The 20,095-nt window shown below is 44.3% G+C and overlaps 8 protein-coding genes across 8 annotated transcripts; 3 read left to right on the forward strand and 5 right to left on the reverse strand.

Annotated features, from left to right (window-relative positions):
* Window positions 1-161: 161 nt before the first annotated feature.
* N7478_005188 (60S ribosomal protein uL29) lies at window positions 162-854 on the reverse strand (the record flags this gene model as incomplete). The annotated part of the gene is given in 3 exon segments (XM_056921402.1): window positions 162-393; window positions 663-802; window positions 819-854. The coding sequence occupies 3 exon segments, from the start codon at window positions 852-854 to the stop codon at window positions 162-164; spliced, it is 408 nt and encodes a 135-aa protein (XP_056779439.1).
* Window positions 855-4,445: 3,591 nt separating this feature from the next.
* Window positions 4,446-5,266, forward strand: N7478_005189 (putative vesicle transport v-SNARE protein Gos1; the record flags this gene model as incomplete). The annotated part of the gene is made up of 3 exons (XM_056921403.1): window positions 4,446-4,508; window positions 4,588-4,701; window positions 4,763-5,266. 3 exons carry the CDS (start codon window positions 4,446-4,448, stop codon window positions 5,264-5,266), a joined length of 681 nt encoding a protein of 226 aa, XP_056779440.1.
* Window positions 5,267-5,613: 347 nt separating this feature from the next.
* Window positions 5,614-6,795, reverse strand: N7478_005190 (mitochondrial ATPase complex subunit ATP10; the record flags this gene model as incomplete). The annotated part of the gene is made up of 2 exons (XM_056921404.1): window positions 5,614-6,259; window positions 6,368-6,795. The coding sequence occupies 2 exons, from the start codon at window positions 6,793-6,795 to the stop codon at window positions 5,614-5,616; spliced, it is 1,074 nt and encodes a 357-aa protein (XP_056779441.1).
* Window positions 6,796-7,649: 854 nt separating this feature from the next.
* On the forward strand, window positions 7,650-10,017 carry N7478_005191 (DNA-directed DNA polymerase IV; the record flags this gene model as incomplete). The annotated part of the gene is made up of 4 exons (XM_056921405.1): window positions 7,650-8,112; window positions 8,168-8,340; window positions 8,396-8,752; window positions 8,806-10,017. 4 exons carry the CDS (start codon window positions 7,650-7,652, stop codon window positions 10,015-10,017), a joined length of 2,205 nt encoding a protein of 734 aa, XP_056779442.1.
* An 846-nt stretch (window positions 10,018-10,863) lies between these two features.
* N7478_005192 (uncharacterized protein) lies at window positions 10,864-13,343 on the forward strand (the record flags this gene model as incomplete). Its single annotated transcript, XM_056921406.1, has 6 exons — window positions 10,864-11,356; window positions 11,424-11,905; window positions 11,967-12,078; window positions 12,163-12,527; window positions 12,603-13,182; window positions 13,240-13,343. The coding sequence occupies 6 exons, from the start codon at window positions 10,864-10,866 to the stop codon at window positions 13,341-13,343; spliced, it is 2,136 nt and encodes a 711-aa protein (XP_056779443.1).
* A 960-nt stretch (window positions 13,344-14,303) lies between these two features.
* N7478_005193 (uncharacterized protein) lies at window positions 14,304-15,027 on the reverse strand (the record flags this gene model as incomplete). Its single annotated transcript, XM_056921407.1, has 2 exons — window positions 14,304-14,655; window positions 14,708-15,027. The coding sequence occupies 2 exons, from the start codon at window positions 15,025-15,027 to the stop codon at window positions 14,304-14,306; spliced, it is 672 nt and encodes a 223-aa protein (XP_056779444.1).
* Window positions 15,028-15,728: 701 nt separating this feature from the next.
* Window positions 15,729-16,242, reverse strand: N7478_005194 (uncharacterized protein; the record flags this gene model as incomplete). The annotated part of the gene is made up of 2 exons (XM_056921408.1): window positions 15,729-15,924; window positions 16,034-16,242. The coding sequence occupies 2 exons, from the start codon at window positions 16,240-16,242 to the stop codon at window positions 15,729-15,731; spliced, it is 405 nt and encodes a 134-aa protein (XP_056779445.1).
* Window positions 16,243-17,321: 1,079 nt separating this feature from the next.
* On the reverse strand, window positions 17,322-19,975 carry N7478_005195 (uncharacterized protein; the record flags this gene model as incomplete). Its single annotated transcript, XM_056921409.1, has 2 exons — window positions 17,322-19,223; window positions 19,304-19,975. 2 exons carry the CDS (start codon window positions 19,973-19,975, stop codon window positions 17,322-17,324), a joined length of 2,574 nt encoding a protein of 857 aa, XP_056779446.1.
* Window positions 19,976-20,095: the final 120 nt, after the last annotated feature.

Consider the following 20,095-nt stretch of genomic DNA (forward strand, 5'->3'; position numbering starts at 1 on the left):
ACAGTCAGCAGTTGTCCAGATGCAGAATTTCATATTTTTTGCGAAGAAAATGTGCAGATGAAGAATACAGCAACGTCGGATTGAACAAAATGCATTCAATGTAAAACCATGCCACATCCTACAGGCCGTACACTTCTTGCGAATATGTTCAAGGGTGAATCTCATACCTTAACAGCGAACTTGCGCTGGGGGAAGTGGATGGCGCGCTTGCGCTGGCGCTCAGTGGTGCGGGTAGCCTCGTGCTTGGTAAGACGGCGACGCAGCTCACGGGTGAGCTTGGGACGGAGGTCGAGAGGGAGGTACTTCTTGTTCTTGTAGAACAGACGCAGTTGGGCGCGCTGGTTGGCGTTGATGACGGTGAGGATACGGGCGATCGACTTGCGAACGTCGTGGCTGTAGAGCGGAAGAACCGCAAGTCAGTATTTTTGGCATTTCAAGATCGAAAAAAAATCCTTGAATATTCTCCTTGCAAGTTGGGATTTCCATCAGGGATTGTGCGTTGAAACATGTTGTCGTTTTTCTTGTCGTAGTTCGTCGTCCAATGTTTGCCCCCTCTTATCAGGATTTTTTTCCATGTTTGCCGCCCGGTCGCACAACCCCCTCGGTTTCCTTCGCTCACAAGTCGAAATATAGGAATCAGAACGTCGGAATCGAATACGCACATCCGGTTGGTCTTGGAAGAAGCTCCGGAGGAGATCTTCTGGACACGCAGCTGGTTAAGCTCGGTCTTCAACTCCTCGAGCTGCTGGGAGAGCTCCTCCTTGTTCTTGCCCCAGAGCTGACCAGCCTTGACCTTGGACGACTAGAAAACGTAAAACAATCAGCTGGGGGGTTCTCGTTGTATCGGCGGGCATCACGACGTACCATGGTGACTGATGTGTGTGCTGGGTTGTCGGCGTTGAGAATTGAAGATGTCCGATTCAGTCAAATTGTGGTTGTGGGACTAGGGCTAAGCGAGATGGCCGCACTAAACGGAGGCACGTGACAACTTCCACAATTTTGAGACCTGCTGGATACACCCTAACTTTGCTACTTACACCCCAATATCCCTCACCGCCGTATTTGTAATACAACCTAAGGCACGAAGGTATTCGTAATTCTGCCGGCAGCATGAGTACGGTCCGGAATCAAACATATACACTTAAAATCTCCATGTAAAATACATCCATTTTATTAATGATTTAACGACATTTATTATACTAGTAAGTTGACTTATTCCAAGCTAACCTAAAGAGGAAACAGAGGCTGATTTTAAAAACACCGGCAAATATATTTTCAGCCAAATTAACTAGCAAATCTATTGATCTGCGGATACCCAGGCCTTTTATGCCCCTCTATGCTGCAATTTCTATATATTGGCGGCCTCCTCTGAGATTGCTGAGTTGGTGGCTATTGTGAGTCTTGTTGTAACTATTACTTATAAAACTCATAATCTATAATATCTTCAATGGTATCTAACTACTTCTATAGGCTTGGGATTTACCCCTATGACCCCTCTAAGGCTCTGGGGGCTCAAGAGGCTTACCGAAGCAAATCTAAAGCTTGTAATAGTGGCTATAAGCCCTATAAGCTATATAGTATTATATATGACCCTAGTGATATCCATTTTCTCCGATTATCCTATATTCTTAGTTCTTATATAAGAAGAAGATCTAGATAGAATTACGGTAATCTAGTAGCCTAAAGCTACTATTATAGATAGAAGAGATAAAGAGGTAGTAGTTTTTACTTAGTATAATATTGGTTTATTTGGTGGATATATAGAATACTACTGCCTTTACTATATATACAAAATATAGGAATTTAAGGTTTTTCGGTATAGAGAGGAAGATATTTTTTAATTTCTTTCTTTAGATAGCAAATAGCTAGAATTGAAACTTTCTGTATAATATTTAGTAGTAAAAATATATGGAATCTATAATCTATAAATCGTCTAAGTATCTGATCATATAATTGATATTAAATATCAGTATATTAACGCTAAATTATCTATTCAAAGATCTTAAAAGCTCTAAGGAGTATAGTTAAGGTTCCCTATTTAAATATTAGTAGAGAATTTCTTAATAATTATAGGAGAATTACCTATTAATCACACTTAAATACCTAGTATACTGACTTATTCTAAGATATTACAACCTTATTAAGATAAAGATAATTATATATATAATAGTATAAGAATATCTTTATATTTATAGGATTAAGCTATTCCTTCTAGATATAATAAATTAGTTTAGTAAAGATCTTATAATAGTAAGTTTACTAAAATTCCAGCCATTTTTATTTATAATCTTAAGGAGTTAAAATAGTAATAACTTTATACTAGAGCTATTTTATTTTACTCTATTAATAAAGCTTCTCCTGTTGTATATAACCATTTATTAAAGATAGAATTTCCTATTTTTTTATAGCTTTTTTGATCTCCTATTCAAGATACTATCGAATAGGAGTATATATATAGATAAAGAAATACTTATTGATATACTATAGACATAGTATATAGTTAAGTATAAAAACTATTTCTATTATACTAAGAATTATAAGCTCCTTATCTATAAATATAGTTAATAGCTCTAGTATTAATTCTACTACTAAAACTAATTGTAATTACTATAATACCTAATAAAATGATTTGATAATAAAGTCTACTATAAAGTAGAAACCGGTAGAAAATATCTAATTTGTTGATATTATTCCTGTAATATCAAGTAATAGTATTTTAAACTTATTAGTTTTAAATATTATATCTATCTAAAGAATATATGGGTAAAGACATAAAAATCCAATAGAAATCTAGTAAATAGTAAATAAAGTAAGTAAGATATAATCTTTATTATATCTGTAACGGATATACTAATCCCTTAAGTTTAGGAGATCTTAGAGAAGTACTTAAATAGAAAAGTAGTTATTAAGTTATTCTTTATTAAGCACTAACTTAATATTATAAATATCCTTTATAATAATATTATTATCTTCCTATTGGAGTTAATCTATAATCTAGTAAGACTAAAGACCATCCTGGATAGCTTATTTAATAGCTAAATATCTTTTTTTTACTACTATTTAACAAAGGTAGGGAATATTGATTACTAGTAATAGTAGATAATTATAGTCACTATTTTAAATATCTAATATCTATATATCTCTATCTAAACAAAGAATAACTTGGAAAGAGTAATTATATTTCTATATATAGTATTTCCTATATTTTTCTATATTAATTCCTGGTTTTTAGTTATCACGATATTTACTACCTAGCTAATATTAATAGATAACTTAAACTTTTATCCTCTGATAGGTATTTAACTATTTTAATATAATAGTATAGCCTTAGGTAGTTACAAATTAATTTATCTCTATTTAAGCTTTATTTAGTAAAGAATACTTAAGTTTCTAGGATAGAAGTAGCTAAAATAGAGAGAAACTTAGTTTAATATCTAAGGAGATATTAACTAATACTCCTTTAAGAAATTAAGCTTCTTTATTAGGAATTATATTAGTAGTAGTAGGAAAATTATTATAGAATATAGAAGAAGGGGTAATAGAGAACCTAGGATTAGTTATAAAAGATTTATTAGTTTTAAGTGATATAATAATATCTAAATCACTTTAAACTTCTAGGTATAGTAGAGAAGATAAGAAATAATAATACTCTAAAAAGAAATTTATTTTAGTAAGGGGGAGGTATCTAAATATATGTTTAAAATAGTATTATTACTTAAAATATTAATATAGTAATAGGAGTAATAAAAATATATATTCCTGAGGGTACTATAGGGCCTTAACAACTAATTAGCTTCTTTTAATATTTCTGTAAATAGTAGGTTATATACTTACTATATCTTACTATACTTTACTATTTCCCTGTTATTTACCTTTATATAGTAACTTTATATATTTTTACTTCTAGTTTAATTCACTACAACAATACTATTTTAGCTCATTTTTTAAAATATTTTTGGATTAGTAAATATATGCTATTTATCAATCATATGTTAAGATATAATTGAAATTAATCAAAAAATGGAATTATCCAGGCGCTCCGCAATAGACGTCTTTTTTAATATGTTTTGGTGAGGTTTGGTGTGTCCGGCGTCCACCGCCTTACCTGACCGCCATTTTAAATTACACCGCCTTAATACCAACCGATAATACAAATACGGCAGAATTCCCAAAATGGATTAGCCTGGGTGTAAGTAGCAAAGTTAGGGTGTATCCAGCAGGTCTCACAATTTTATTTAGTGCCTCGAAATTTAGGTGTCAGCTATTCAGGCCACAAGGCATTAAGGGATCTTTCCTAATTAGGCTAGCTCCCTTGGCGCACTTACGTCGTCACCCTCTGCTATTATTGTCCGGGGTGAGGTCTAGTAAGAACCCGACCAGCTTGAAGGTGAAGAGGCTTGGAGTTACTACGAATTTTCACCTCATACATTAATCTATTACCTTCCATGACTTCCACTAGCTCCGGTTGGGCGCAACTTCGCCAACAAGCCCGCTCACTAGAAACTCAGGTATCTAATCTAATCCGACCGACTTGGCCGAGGCATTTGAGATATTCTACGAACATAGGACTAACCATGGCCCTTCCAGACCGAGACCCTATTCCACACCTATGCACAATATGCATCGCTTACGAAGCCTCCACCAGAGCCGACAGAAGACGAGAAGCGGGTTGAATCCCAGCTAAAGGACCTCCTTGAACGAGTAGGTGCTGTCCGGGATCAGAAGCCTTGAACTAGCAGGCTGACATTCTTCTCCCACATAGCGTGACTCTCTCATTGCTCAACTTTCTCGACTCCTCGACTCTGAAGCTACCCTTACCTCTTCTGCTCTTAAACAAAACAACCTCTCCCGGCACCGCGAGATCCTTCAAGATCATCGCCGAGAGCTTCAGCGATTGACCTCCGCTATTGCCGAGACTCGTGATCGCGCGAATCTTCTCTCTAATGTCCGCTCTGATATCGATGCCTATCGCGCATCCAATCCCAGTGCCGAAGAAGCTGAATATATGATCGAAGAGCGCGGTCGAGTAGAGAACAGCCACAATATGATGGATGGCGTGCTGAGTCAGGCCTACGCCATTAATGAGAACTTTGGGGTACAGCGTGAAACGCTCGCCAGCATCAATCGACGTATTGTTGGTGCTGCCAGTCAGGTCCCCGGCATGAACTACTTGATGAGCAAAATTGGAACCAAGAAGCGGAGGGATGGAATCATCCTAGGCTGTTTTATTGGTTTCTGTTTTCTAATGCTACTTTATTTCCGTTAAGGGACGGGGCTCAACTCAACTTTCCTGGATTTTTATCTGCCTTCGTGCATGCGAGGTTTCCATTTTATTTCTCCGTTGCAGTTGTCTAGCGACTTTGTCATGATTACTTCTCTGCTTTCATCGAGGCGTCCGGGGTTGGGCATTTCCTTAAGGCGAAATGCCTGTTTTAGCAGGTATGATGATAATATTGCACTTGGCTCAAGATAGCGTTCATTTGTTATCTCTTTTTCCTTCTGTTATACACATTCTCTATTATATATGTACAAATCCAATGTGGAGAGGGGAATTGCATCTTAACCACCGTATCTTACAGGAACTCAAACACTTCCTGGACCTTATGGGCCATCTCATAGGCGAGGACGAGAGCGTAACTCAGTAAGACTTTTTTGTTCCGCAATCAATTTCTCCAGCGCAGTATGCATCGACTCCAACTCTTCAGGATGTGCTGGTCCACTCCCTGCCCACCGAATGCGACAATCCGCATCAACGAGGTAGACATACCCCACATATGTATTTACCATCCCAATAGCCTCCCTCAAGGTCTCATTGAACCCCTTCTCAACCAAGAAGTATCGCGAATGCTGTTCAACGGGGAAATTCTTGCGTAACCGACCCAAAAACCGCCTCACCAGCCATGCTTTCATACGGTTCTCCTCAAGATTGAGGTCCACTCTTTGCGCATACTGGGAGTTCTGCGTGAGTATCTCCTTAAGCACGGGATTCTTATCCTCGCCGTTGTAGTTGCCTGAGAATGTTGCTGTTTGCAGTTCACCCCAAAGACTGCTGAAGAGGTTGACAACACTGACTTTCCCGCGAAGGATTGCAGTTGTGTCTTGGGGGTCTTTTGGTGAAGCGAGGGTTATGCCGTTGAAGTTGGGGAAGTATAATGACTTATCGGCGCGGAACAATCGGGGGTTTGAGATGAAGGTTTTACCCTTGTGGTATTGTAGGTTGGACCATTCGCGGAAATAGGGCTTTGCGACTAGTCGAGTCCTATTGGTTCATAAACATTATCTGATTAGCTTTTCTTCCCAAATTATCTCATAGAATGTGGGTCTAGTAGGTAGTGAGCCTGAGTGTTTGAGATAGTTCAACACGTACAATTCCTTTCGCCGGGCAATGTGCTTATCATAGTCCACAAAATCATCACGTCGCTCTTTGAGCGATCGAGAATCGACACCCGTGTTCTCTCCCACTTGAGGAGGATATTGTGTGCCGATTGGTCTACTTAAGATCGGAGGAACGAAATTGGCGTCGCCTGGCTTGGAAGCTGGTGTGGGAACTGGAGTTTGGTTCTGCTGGAAGCTCACAGATCCTGGCGCATTAGCTGATTCTTTCGGTGTGGAAATCTTCGTCTCAGCATCGCTAGGTCCGTTTGGGCTCTTTGGGCTTTGCTCGGTGGCATAATGGCGGACGGAACGGGGGTGCGCGAAAGGTGTTGTCGTGCGGAATTGGCAGCTCAGGCTCCGATTGGTTTGCAGAAGCGCCGGCTCCAATATGTGGTATGAATATATTGATGACTTCCACATATTGAATAAATATGCTGGCGGGGATCAAATAAGTAAACTTCGAACACGATTGGAGTTCGCGACGAAGTGTGCCTTGGACATCAAAAAGGCCCGAACGGGAAAAGTAAATCACGTGACCTATATATGCATGAGGCTCTTTTCAAGAGCCTCGCGTTGCTAACCTAAAAAAACTTCATAGGTATTTGCGAGAAAATTGGGAGCGTAATTTGTATATAATATTATCAGCTCAAACCCCCCATCTTTTATGAACAATCTAGCAGAATCCATGTGTTGAGAATGTACATGTAACTTCGAGCTTCCATCAGGAAGTGATTTTGAGCACTCATTCTACTTTTAATAGCAAATTAATACTGAGAGGTAGATGTTTAGTATTAAGCCTTAGCTACTACTAGTAATTCCAACGTTTCATCCAACTCTATTTAGGCAGCAATCACGAAATGCAGCAGCAGACGTCTTGAAGTTCAGGATTGGTTGCCGCTTCTATCTCTATTACTGCATGTAAGTTTAAAATGATCCGGTTTCTAATGAAAGAAAGCTTTAATTGCTAAGGTTTATTATCATCCCAAAGTCACAAGTAACATTATTCCTAGGTTGTAGACTGAAGTGAAGTAAAGCCTTGTATATGTTCGGGTCCGGTTAAATAGGCTTTGTCCCGTGACTTGGTGACACTTTCGCGCGACATCGCGTCCTCGGGTGCCTGTCATTTAATCGTCAACCGGACAAGATCATTCCTTGAGGTTCCGTGGACCTGAAACTCAAGTGCGGTACTTATTGCATATCTATATTAGGCAGCTGTTATGAATCATATGTGGCCAGAACGTGCTTCCCTCATTTGGATACCAGACTAGCCAGCAATGGAATGGACGAAACCGAGCAAAGGGAGCTTCTTTGCAGCTCTCGAGAAGCTTGACCAGTCGGATGATAGTGACGACGAATATGACTCGCTAGAAAGGATTGCTGCTCTCGGGCCTTCAAATATTTCAAAGACAACTGCGCCTTCTGTTTCAGACCATTGCGAGGCTCCAGTATACCCTCAGCTTGCTCGGTCGTCTGCAGACCCAAAACTATCATCGTTATCATCGTTATCATTCAATAACCCATCCGCAGACTGCGATATCGAGGAGATCAATCGGAACACCTTTGAAACCCAGAAGCCCCGAAGAACAGAGCAAACTGTCATTCCAACAGTGAGGAGAGTTCATACCTTGGGAGCTATGGCGGGAACCAAGAATGGAGGCCCCGCCTCAAAGAAAAGAAAGCCAAACAATACGAAGATCGTCCCTGAGAATCAGCAGATTTTCAAAGACTTTGTTCTCTGTGAGTATCATTCGACAAATCACCCGTGACTACAAAATTGGGCTGATCATCCTAGTTTTCTTCCCGAACAATGATATCTCTCCGCCTCGTCGACTACGGATCCAACGAGCTCAGGAGTATGGTGCAAAATGGGAGCGGCAATGGTCTAACAGCATTACCCATGTGATTTTAGATAAAGGCTTGGGGTATCAAGATCTTCTCAAGCATCTCAAGCTGGACCTAGTCCCTGTTTGTTTATACCCACAAAGAGCTGGATACTTGGATATTCGCTAACAAACCACAGGAGAAAGTTGTCATCGTCAATGAAATCTACCTATCCGATTGCATCAAATTCCGCTCAGTCCTAAGCCCCATATTCGAACGATTCCGAGTTGATGGAACTCCTGAAAAGGCCAAAAACGCAGAACATACGGAACCTGCGCGAACAGAGCCCAAGAGTCTTGAAACTTTACCCCTCAAGCAATCAAATCGAGAAAAACTACAATGCCAGGGCCAGGAGTCTACTCAAAACTCTTCCATGGATGGCATGACTATATTGCCGGCTAATGAACCCATCAAAGAGCACAATCTGGGGGCAGGGCTTCGTGAGCGCGATGTCCTTGACGATTTGATCGACGAGTCTAAAGCTATAAGCCATTTGGTGAGAATTCAAATTTATCAATCTCATTTCGCTTTACTAATGGTTATAACCAGCCTCTCGATTTCCTCGATTCTGCAGATGAAAGGGCTGGTGCGGGTGTACATGAATCTGATGATGAGTCTGTGGAATCATCAGAGTCGGAAATACCACGAAAGAGAAAAATACCAAAAGGACGCAAGGGAAACGAGGGAAACGAGGGAAACGAGGCAACGGAGTCATGGGCCAAGAGTTTCGCATGCATGCAAAAGTTCGATCCCGATGCACAGCGAGACAATCCAAACGCCAAAACGATCGAAATTCTGCAGCAGATTGTCAATTACTATGACCGAACAGCAGACCACTGGCGCAGTTTTGCCTATCGCAAGGGTATCAATGCCCTGCGCAGGCAGACTGAGAAGATTGTTACACGAAAGCAGGCCCGGTCCATTCCCGGAATTGGGGAACGATTGGCTGATAAGATTCAGGAAATCGTGCTTACCAACCGACTCCGTCAACTTGACAATACGAACTACACAGCCGAAGATCGTATTATCCAGGAGTTTATCGGAATTTATGGAGTTGGTCTGTCCCAGGCGTCCAAATGGCTGGCCCAAGGACACCGTTCATTGGTCGACCTCTTGGAGAAAGCCCATTTGAGTACGAATCAACGTATTGGGGTGGAGCGGTATCATGACTTTATGCAGCGGATCCCACGCAAGGAGGTTGAAGCTCACGGGGCGATCGTACAAAAAGCAGTCCAGGCGGCAGATCCAGATATGCAGGTGATCATTGCTGGTTCTTACCGCCGCGGGGCACCAAATTCGGGCGATATAGATGTTCTCATCACTAAACCGAACGCTTCCCTGGAATATATTCGTGGCTTGATGCAGGATGTGGTGATTCCCAAGCTATTTCAAGATGAATTTCTTCGGGTTGGGCTCGCCACCTCCAAGCGACATGACCATGATGGTTCTAAATGGCATGGAGCGTCCACTGTCCCTGGCAGTCCGGTTTGGCGACGGATCGACCTCCTCTTCGTGCCTGGGGCGGAGTTTGGGGCAGCGTTGCTATATTTCACGGGCAATGATATTTTCAATCGCAGTATGCGACTCCTCGCTCGCAAGAAAGGACTGTGTTTAAATCAGCGCGGGCTTTATACAAATGTACTACGTGACGCGCAGCGGGTGAAGGTCAATCCGGGCCGATTGCTCGAGGGTCGGGATGAGCGACGGATTTTCGCATTGCTGGAAGTGCCGTGGCGACCTCCACAGGAGCGAATTTGCTAAGAGAAGGAGGGTTTTCTTTTATTTTTATTCCTTCAATGGAAAAAAAGGGCCAAATCATATAGTTACTAGTAGTTGCAAAATATATAGCTCAACTAAACATGGAAGTACTACTACCTGATACTATATAAAAATCCTACAGTATGTAGGTGCGGTAAGCCAAAGTCAAATAGTCAGTGTTGGCTGCGTTGTCCTCTTAACACTGGGAGATTCTTCGTTTTTTTTTTCCCTCTCGCAAAGTGTGACCTCACAATCCTCTTTGACCCTCGTATCTTTTTTTCTCCCTCCTTTAACCACCCTTTCATCGTCTTGCTTCAAGTAATTCCCCCCTCCATCTTGACATCATTCCTTCTTCCATCACCGCCTTGACATTTCATCACCGCCTTTTCCTCCACTCATCACCGCCTTGCGTGCGGTGAAGCCGTCGTCTTGTCTTTCCCCCCTTGAGCTTCCCAGACCGCCTGCTACTGCCCCCCCAGTTTTGCCGCACATCATCGTATTGCTCGAGATATTATTTATTTCTCAGACTCGATCTGTGCCTGGTATTCTCCTATTTGACTCCCTCGGTTCTTGGACGTGGGTGCTCCGTGCCTCTATCGGCCTCCGGCCGACCCTTTCCCCATCTATTTCCATCGACCGCGTCTTGTTGTGGTGGGATTCCATCGCGTCTTTTCCATCGAGTTCGCGAGAGGAAAAAAAAACATTAGACTGCGATTGAAAAGAAACCGCGCCATCTGGTCTTTTGATCAAGTCTGGGATTGGACACGCCCACAGAATTTCCAGGCATCAAGTATAACACATTACGCAACACCCTCTCTGCCCTTTTTTTTTTTTGGTCCCCATTTCAAAATGGGACGCAAGCCCAACCAACTCATCCTCGAGTTCTTCAACCGAGGCCCCAAGCTTGAGGACAACAGCAATCGCTACCAACATACTTGTAAAGCGTGCGGAGAACGATTTCCCAAAGGTCGCATCGACAGCCTCACAAACCATTTGGTCAAGAAGTGTCAAGCTATTCCCCTCCGAGACCGTCAGCGTGTACTCTTGCGACTCCACGAACTCCCGGATCTCACCGAGGGCGACGGAAAAGAAGGAGGAAACAAAGGAAAAGGAGGAGAATTTCCCAACCCGAACCGCCCGAACTTCGACGGGCTGAACGTGCTGGCAGAGGCTTCGCGTCAAGTGGGTGCTTCGGACACAACAAAGCGAGGCCCAGGATACACTCAGTCTGTCACGGCTGGTGGGAAGACTGTCATTGTGGATCCGGCACTTGAAGCTGAAGGCTTTCAAGGCCAGGGTCAGCAAGGAGACGTTAAAAACGAAGATAGCACGCTTCAACAAGGTATGAGTTTCAGATAATCAAATCAAGATCGACAAGGACATTGTGAAAGCTAACAACCCTGATAAAGGTTCCTCTCAGACGCCTATTCCTGCCCTCCCTAGCCATACATCAGGCGATCACGCTTCTATGTCACCGCCCCTTGGTGACACATCTATGACTCCAGATTCTGCGAACAATGCGCGTCAATCGCTTTCCATGATTGCCGCTTCTGCTAACGAGATGGTACCCCAAGGCATGATGGATGGGGATAATGATGGGTTAAAGTTGGGTAGTTGGCATCAGCTATCAACTCAGGAACAGCTGCTGTTCGATAGCCTGCAAGAACATGATCCATCTCTTACCGCTGCCACTCAACGTGCTGCCTCATTTCCACGTCCGATTGCCATGAACCCCAATACCCAAGCTAAAGGTTTTGTGAATGAATTCGGGAACTCAACCAAGCCAACCAAGCCCAAAGTGAGAGGACGCTTTACTGCTGAGAGACGCCGTGAAGTCCAGGAAGTCCGGAAGAGAGGTGCTTGTATTCGTTGCCGCATGCTGAAGAAACCGGTATGAGCCATGTGATACACCGAGTCTAGAGAAACTTTCAGCTAACAGCCGGTCTTTTTAGTGCTCTGGTGATACACCGTGCACCACCTGTGCTAGTGTAGAAAGTGCTCGACTGTGGAAGCACCCTTGCATTCGTACGCGCCTGTCTGAGGAATTTGAACTTTACAATGCTAGTAAGTGTCTCTGGACCAAACCCAAAAATGATGGATCGGACCTTGGTCAGCTTCAAATTGAGATTTGAAATTGACAACCTCTAGACCTTCATGCGACTCTTGCCTACCACGACGTCAACGCCGTTCAAAGCCAGCTCAAGTTTGAAAACTACACTGGCCGCATTGAAGTGACACATATGGAAGAGAGCATGGTTTATGTAACTATCTGCGGCCTTCATGGCCAACGATCTTCGGTCTCAACCCTTGACCCTGCTCTTCAAGGACTAGGCGAAGACCAGTTCTCTGGAGCTCCCCACGAGATTTACCTCCTTGACAGTGATTCCGATGATATTCCCGGTAAACTGGAGATGTACATCAAGAAGACTGCGTCCTTCTTCTTCGAGCGCGAGTCTTCTAACTTCATGAAACATACTTTACTGTTAGCTTCCGAGCTGGCTCAATCCAAAAAGGTTAGTCTTCGGCGAAGAAAAACATGAGAAAGAGGAGCAGAAGAATGAACAAAAACTTGCTGACACAAGATACAGGACACTTTGCTTGAACGTGCAGTGGAATTATGGGTGGCTACACACATTTTAGTGGACACCGAGCTTGGATGGAAGACTTATTGCAACCCTTCTCTACCTCCTACTTCGATGAACCACATGTCCCAGCCGAACGACGAGGGGCGCATACCAATCGAAGAAGTCTCAGATTCCGAGACATACGGGCTAATATGCAGTCAGCTTCGTGCTGCCATGGAAAAACGAGCCATGCAACTAAGCAAGTCCGTCATCAATGATCTAGAGAGGCGTCTACTCCAACGACAGAAAACTGGCTGGTTTGAAACATTCCTTGTTGCCATTGTTCTACTGAACTGTGTTGAGCGTACATGCTGGCTCTTCCGCTCGTGGGACAACGACAGCTTTTCCCAGCGTTGGCCCCTCGACAAACGTCCACCTTACTATTTCAACCAATCCGAGCGCTTCGCTGATATCTTGCACATGCTCTTGCGGATGCGCAGTCTTCCACCTAAATCTGTCGTTCGCCCCGAGAGTGGATTATTGAAGGCCGCCGAGGGTAGTGATGAAAATGCCGTGCGCTGGTTCGACTCGATTCAAGTTTCTCGTATGTCATCGTTTTCTCCTGATAATATCTTCCTTGCTAACCTTGTAATTTCTTCAGCATACTACCTTGAAGAACGTGCAAACTCCATCTTTGACCCCTCTGATTCTCGTTCTCTTGACCTGAATCATAGTGCCCGCCTGCTACTACCGGGGAATGCTTAGGCTCTCCTTGTGTTCGATGCTGCGGTCCGTATGAGCATTGCTTTTGTATCTTTTAGCCGGCCCCAAGATGCTTGCAGGTGGAGACATCATTGCGGAAGAAGAATAGGAAATGCATTCTATCTTGATGACCCTTTTGTTGTGGGTCGTCCTCGGTGTTTATTTGGGTTTGTTTTTCCCCTTTTTATCTCCTTTCTGTCTTTCTTTTCTTTGTGGTGTTAAGGGGTTCCCGGTGGGTTACGATCTATATATGTTAGCAATTGATAGTTCTAATACTTGCTTTCATTTTGGTCCCCTTTTTATACAATACAGTAGAGGCTCATATATGCATAACTTGCTAAGGGCAACTGAGTTGAAAGTCTCCTATTTTGGAGAAAAAGTCTATAGAATTCACGTCTCAAGATTGCATGATTTGGGTGGATTTTTTCCCCGCTTGTTCCCCTACTCGTTCTCCTACCTCTCCTGCCTAATCTTCTTCGATCTGTGTTTATATGAGGCTATAACTCTATCGTTCTCGATTATAATCAAATCAGCATGTATTGATCTAGAATAAGAGAAAGCTTCAAGGAAATTTTGTTCTGGTAATCCTATCCTGGCTCTTGACCACCTAAAAATAAATCAAGGGATTGAAGCTCGATATCAATAAACACATACTTATCCTGGTACTTAGCTTAATATTGAATGGAGTTACATTCTTCAGATATCGCCATACATACGAAATTACTAGAATACCATACAATCTCCAGTCAAAACGCAGTCAAAACGAGTAAATACTTGACCTATTTTCTGTCTGGAATTTCAAACTTCAAATTGTAAACTTCGCATAGAATAAGAAGCGCTATAGGTTCACTCTCGAGATGAAAAATAGAGAATTGGATGACAGATCAGATATTCCTCCGTAATAACCCATCGAACCACATATGATATCCATGCAACCCGTATAACTTCCATCAAATGTCCATCCTAGCAGAATAGGTCGTTGCTCTGAAATGTCCCAAATCGGGAAGACCCTGACTGCCGCGAGTTAAGTGGCGGTGTCCGTATTATATCATAGCCTAAAGAGCTAACAGGGGACGGTGATCTCGATCGCTGGACACCCATACAATCTTGTGGGAGTGTTAGTGTCAGTGACAGTGGCAATATCGGTGAAACGGGTTCGGCCTCAATGACGGCTTTCTTTTGAGTCATGGATGTATCCGGTGGTGGCGTGGGTGCTGGAGGGGCCTGCACTGGGAGTATGATGGGTTTCATTTGCGAGAGAAGGACACAATAGAACCGCGGTATACTCTGTGTTTGCCAGCTTCGGACGAATTCACTATTGAACATCAATTGAATGAGATGACAAAATAGCTCCGATCTCAACATACTAGTTATGAAGTATTTTTTCTTCGTTCATATCTGTAGTCACGGCGTTGAGTAAAGGTCCGACGCTCGGATCTTCTTCTGCTGTCGTGATTATGCAGCTTTCTTCAGTAATGCGGAGACCAGGCTTGTTTTTCCATAGAAAGCCCCTCCTCTCCTTCCGGTAGAGAAGAAGAATATTCCTGCTAAACCCGGGCCCGGTTTCTGTGAGTTGAGGTGCAGCAAGGGTGTTGCCAGCCGTTGGATCTGGGGGAGGGATCGTGGGAGACGTGGGAATCGGGGGCGTAGGGGGAGGTGCCGATGTTGATTTGGGATTCATCTCCATGTTTGAATTATGATTCATGGCAAGAGGAGGTGATTTGGGGCCGAGAGAAGTGGATAAAATGGTTGATGCAAGAAGAGATATCCAAGTTCAAGTTGATATGGAATATTGAGATGGGCGCTGCGGCGTAGATGGTTTGGATTTGATGAAAGCCTCGAGAGTTGTGGGGAGAAAGAAGAAGAAGGAAAAGAAGAAGAAGAAAAAGGGAGGTGACAGGATGAATGAAGATCTTGAAGAACAGCAGAGGGGCTTGGATGCATAAGAAGTCAAATGATAATTTGGAAGTTTCATACTATCAAATGTCATTGCAAGGCTAATGACGGTTTTTCAGAAACATAAATAGCAATACTATGTAAAACTGAGGCTATAAGTCAGCAATAGACTAGTATGTCATGTAGGTATATATGAGAGAAAGGAATAGAGAATTATAACCAACAGTCACTTCTATTCGTCAAGACGCAGTATGTAAGTATCAATGTGGAAGAGCCATCACCTCAACAATATTTACAGAATCAAAGAGATGAAAACGGTACATATTTCACCAACTTTCTAAAATGGCCGTAGGCCCAGGGTAACAATCAGTCATAGATGTAGATATAGTATGGAACATGAAGAAAAAGAAGAAGAAAACAGACAATATTGCACAGAAAAAACCCCAGGATTATCTAGCTCATTGCCCCAGCATAAAAATAAACAGATGAGAATCATGATTTTTCCGGAGGAGATTCCTTCATCGCCTCATTCTTAGAACCTGCATGCAAATGCCCATACCCATGCAATTGTTGCGGATACCCTTGCACTTGTGGCTGCACTTGTGGCGGCTGGGTTTGCTCTAAGATGACAGCATAGAACTTTCCCTCATAAGATATGTCCCGGTAGGGACCGGCGCCAACAACCGCCCTAAGGTGAAGGTTAGTACAAGTCTCAGACCGATTATCCCATGATATAAAGCACAGCGAAGCAGGAGGAGAGCAAAAGGAAGAATACGAGCAACGTGGTAGCTACTTACCATCCCTTGTATTTGGGTAGATTGAAAAGATCTGTGAAGAAGATCAAGGTGCGCAAAGGAAGCTCAAGGATAGAAGGCAGTTCTGGGGCATCGCCACAGATGGGGAGACCGAGTTTGTTGATGGGTTCGTAGTGAATACCCACGGGGTTTTGGGGGTTGCGCGTCTCCTCGAAAATGACGAGGCGACGGGTAGGATTAGTTTTGCTCATTGTTGACATTGTTAATCGAAAGTGTCTTGAATTTCAAGTTTGGGGCGGAGAGAAAACAAATATGCTTTCTCTTGCACTCTGTTTTTCGTTGTTGTTGGGGTGTTTTTTTTTTGTCTCGTGCTGACGAGCGCGAAGTGCGCTTTGACTAGGACTCGGTTAATTTGAGACGAAACAAATATTAGATTCAACAAGACCATACCGATATTAACTCTTTCCCTTCCTTATTGATCTCCTTTGTTGTTGCTGTATGATGCGCGACAGAGGCTGCTTATCGCGTTTGGCTCGCCGATTGATTGGATGGAGACCGCGGGGCAAAAAAGGGGCAAGTACACTTTGCGCTGGGAAGTTCACGGCACAAAGCACAAAACACTTGATTTGAAGCTTGGAAGTGACAAAGGAGAAGAACTGATTCTATGTCTTCGAGAGAATGATCTGGCTGAATCCGAGGAAATATGTGTAGTTCGTGATGGACAATCGCGTTCCTTTTATTTGCTGTGCGGTTATCCGAAGTGGGGGTTGATTGGTCTTCAGCAGTGGGAAAATAGACTGAACAAAGAGTGTTTGAAACGAACATATAGACCATATGTTTTTGCTTCATGGTCGGTTGCTTTTACAATAATCACATTCAAACATACGAACAATGGATATTTATATGGTTATTGAAAGGAACAAGACTATTCCTTTTCTTTCAATTTAACATGACTTGTATTCTCTCTATGAGCCAATAATAGACTTGGCATATACAGGACAAGTAAATGGAAAGAGAGAGGAAGAAAGAGGGAAAGAAACAACATGAATGAGAGAATTGTGGACTTGGCTTGGACATCGAACCACGATACTGTGTATGGATCAAGCATAAATGGGCCAATGATATGATATGAAACAGGGACAAAGAAGGGAGGGGGGAAAGAAAGAGGCAGTAAATAATAAAGTTATTTGGGTATCATAGTAGAAAGTTAAAGAAAGATCAGTGGAAGGGAACACATGTGCAAAAACAAAATGTTCATGGGAAGCATCATAGCAGCCATACTGCAAACGCGAGTAAAGATGATTAAACGAATCGAAGAGCGATGAATTGATCAAGTATCAAGTTCGCCATCCAATACTCTGCGTGCTGCATCCAGTCGTCGGCGAAGCACCCGAGCTGCCTTGATATCAGGATCAGGGGAGGTCGTAATAGCCTGGAGATCCATGCAGACGTTGCCGAGACTCGAGAAGAGTTGCTCGAGCATCTGTGTATCATCATCATTGATACCACCGCCTGATGTTGGCGTTACAGAGCCTGGGTGAGGACTAGACGCTGCTCGCACTGTCGAGACGAGAGATGAAACGAGAGAGGTCGGAGTTGCAGAGCCCGTTGTAGCAGACGAGGAGCGGCCGGTCAAGCCCATACGACGCGGCGATTCTTGTTCTTCCATGGGGGTGACAAATCCAGGATTGCTACCCTGGACCCCGCGAGGCGTTTCAGCTCTATCTATTTCTTGAATGGGGCTCGGTTGGTGTGTATGCTGGTGGCGCAATTCTGTATGGGCTGGTGAGTTGGTGTCTTGAGAGTTTGGGGACGACGTACAAAACATACCATGGTTAAAACGACGGTCCCAGTACAGTAAATCATCTTCCTCTTCTGGCATCTGTTCGCCTTCGGTTGCGGTAGCGAATGTTGCCACGGTTGAGACAGACATGTTGCTGTTGGTGCGAGAGTGTCGGATTGACCGATTAGGGCGCGTTGTTTCAACAGATCCTCGGGAACTCTGGCTTGTACGACGAAGCTGACGGGAGTAGTTTCCAAGCGCACTGTGGAGAATGAAATGCTCATAGTCAAACGCATCCTCGCGCTCTTCGTGAGGTCTCGGGTCAATACCAGACGGGAAATCATCCATGCTCTCCAGGTCTTCATCGAGCGGCTCGCGCAAGATCTCATCCAGGGCCTCACGGTCAATATCACCATCATTGAAGTCACCTTCTTCAGCATCCTCATACATGCTCTCCGCAGCAGACCTCCGACCGTCATGATAGTTCTCTAATTCGTCACTGTTCCAAGCCTCCGGGGCATTGGTAAGGCTCGCGCGATTATGATCCACGGGGCTTTCCTCAGTTCGATCTGACTTGCGGTGCTCACTGAGGTTTCTTGCGGGCACGAGATGCTCATTAGAGCCTCGAGCATCTCGAGCATACTCAGAGCTTGCATCGCGTCTTGCTATCGATCCCTGACTGCTGCGCCCATCTCTCATCTCCAGGCCATTGGAATACCAGGGATCCGCTGCTGTCAGAGGGCTAGGGGTACGTAGGCTTTGTAGACTACGACGGCGCAAATTATCCTCTTGGCTCCGAACTTTGAGAGAAGATATTTTGATATGAAGACCCTTCATTTGATATTGCAGATCGCGCACTTGTAATTGAGACTGAGCACGACTGGGCGGGCCATACGAACTGTACACTGGACTGAAATCCCCCGGGTTAGACTTGGATTCGTCGTCTGCTGAGATACCCAGACCCTTTGGTGAATCCGATGGACTGTAATCCTCGCGCACGGGAGACTCCATAGGCTGAGGCGATTGCATGGGTGCTGGAGATTCCAATGAAGGCGGTTTCATAGATGAAATCGATGACCGGTGCGTTAGATATGCGCGAGTCGGTTCATATCGGAACGACCGATCATCGTGATGAAACGAAGAGCTGCTAGCACCCATTGCACTGACCGAGCGGGAGAGCCCTTTCGTATCACTCGACAGAGTCGCCTCGTCGGGAAAGTTTGTGTCACTGTGTACTCGGGAATGCCGATTGGTCGAGGCATCTTGCGAGGGCACAAAAGATTGTCGCCGTAACGCGGATCCTCGACGGTCGGTTCGAGAAATCGATCGATATAGGCCCCCAGCGGGCTGGTGAGCCCCAAGGGGCTGGATATTACCAGGAGCCGATGGTGAAGGCGAAGGCGTTAGGCGCACCGTGGAACGCGCTCGATTAAGGTTACCTTCCATAAGCTGTATAGATGATTGTCAGCATTCCATGTGTTTACCACCATTCGCGCGAATGCGCGGGTGTTTCCCTGATTTCCACATACCGTCAATCTTTTCTTTGCATTTTCTAGAATCCTCTCTGCTTCACTGCTTAATATCGCAGACGAGAACTCTTCCCCAGGACCTTTGCCCGATGCAGCAGCCGTAACAATGGGACTACCAGATACAATGGGGCTCCCCGACACAATTGGATTGCTCTCGGGGATGGCCACATTCTTCGGCTGCTCATTCTCCTTATTCGAGGTCTGATTAACAATCTCATCCTGTATCGGCGACGCCCCCCGTACAGTCTGCGGAGAGGTCATCTCTCTCGAAGGACGCGCGCTTCCCGCACTAACAGTCGAGTTGGAGCTGCTCCAAGCAGTATTGTCCTTCTCTTTCGAATCCGGAGCGATCCATTGCGATTGTGACGAGTCTGTTCCTTCCATCATCTCGTCAAATCCCCCCGAACGCGCGGGCGACAGCTCCTCCCCGATATCAGACAAGCGACGCGGATTCGGCGTGACGTTCACATCATCGTGGGACCAGGACCGTGAAAAATTTTTCTTGGGCCGGCTGCTCGAGGCTGCACTGGAACTGGCATGGGGGTCGGTGTATCGTGCGTTTAAGTTGGAGAGGTAGACCAGCTGGGAGGGCGGGGAGGGAGTCGAAGATTCGCGCTCGCTGCCGTCATACGGCAGGATCATGTCCGGGTCTGGCAGAGTGAGGGAGGGCATGCGGGGGTGATTCGGGCCCTGAGCCGACGAGAGTTGGAAGGGAACAACAACCTTGGGATTCAAAGGATAGAAAGGGTCTTTTACCCTGAGATTTTTACCCTAAAAACATGCCCCTAACGG

This window comes from Penicillium angulare (genome assembly GCF_028827245.1).
Source record: "Penicillium angulare strain IBT 27051 chromosome Unknown utg000004l_segment0_segment0, whole genome shotgun sequence".
Taxonomy (NCBI): domain Eukaryota; kingdom Fungi; phylum Ascomycota; class Eurotiomycetes; order Eurotiales; family Aspergillaceae; genus Penicillium; species Penicillium angulare.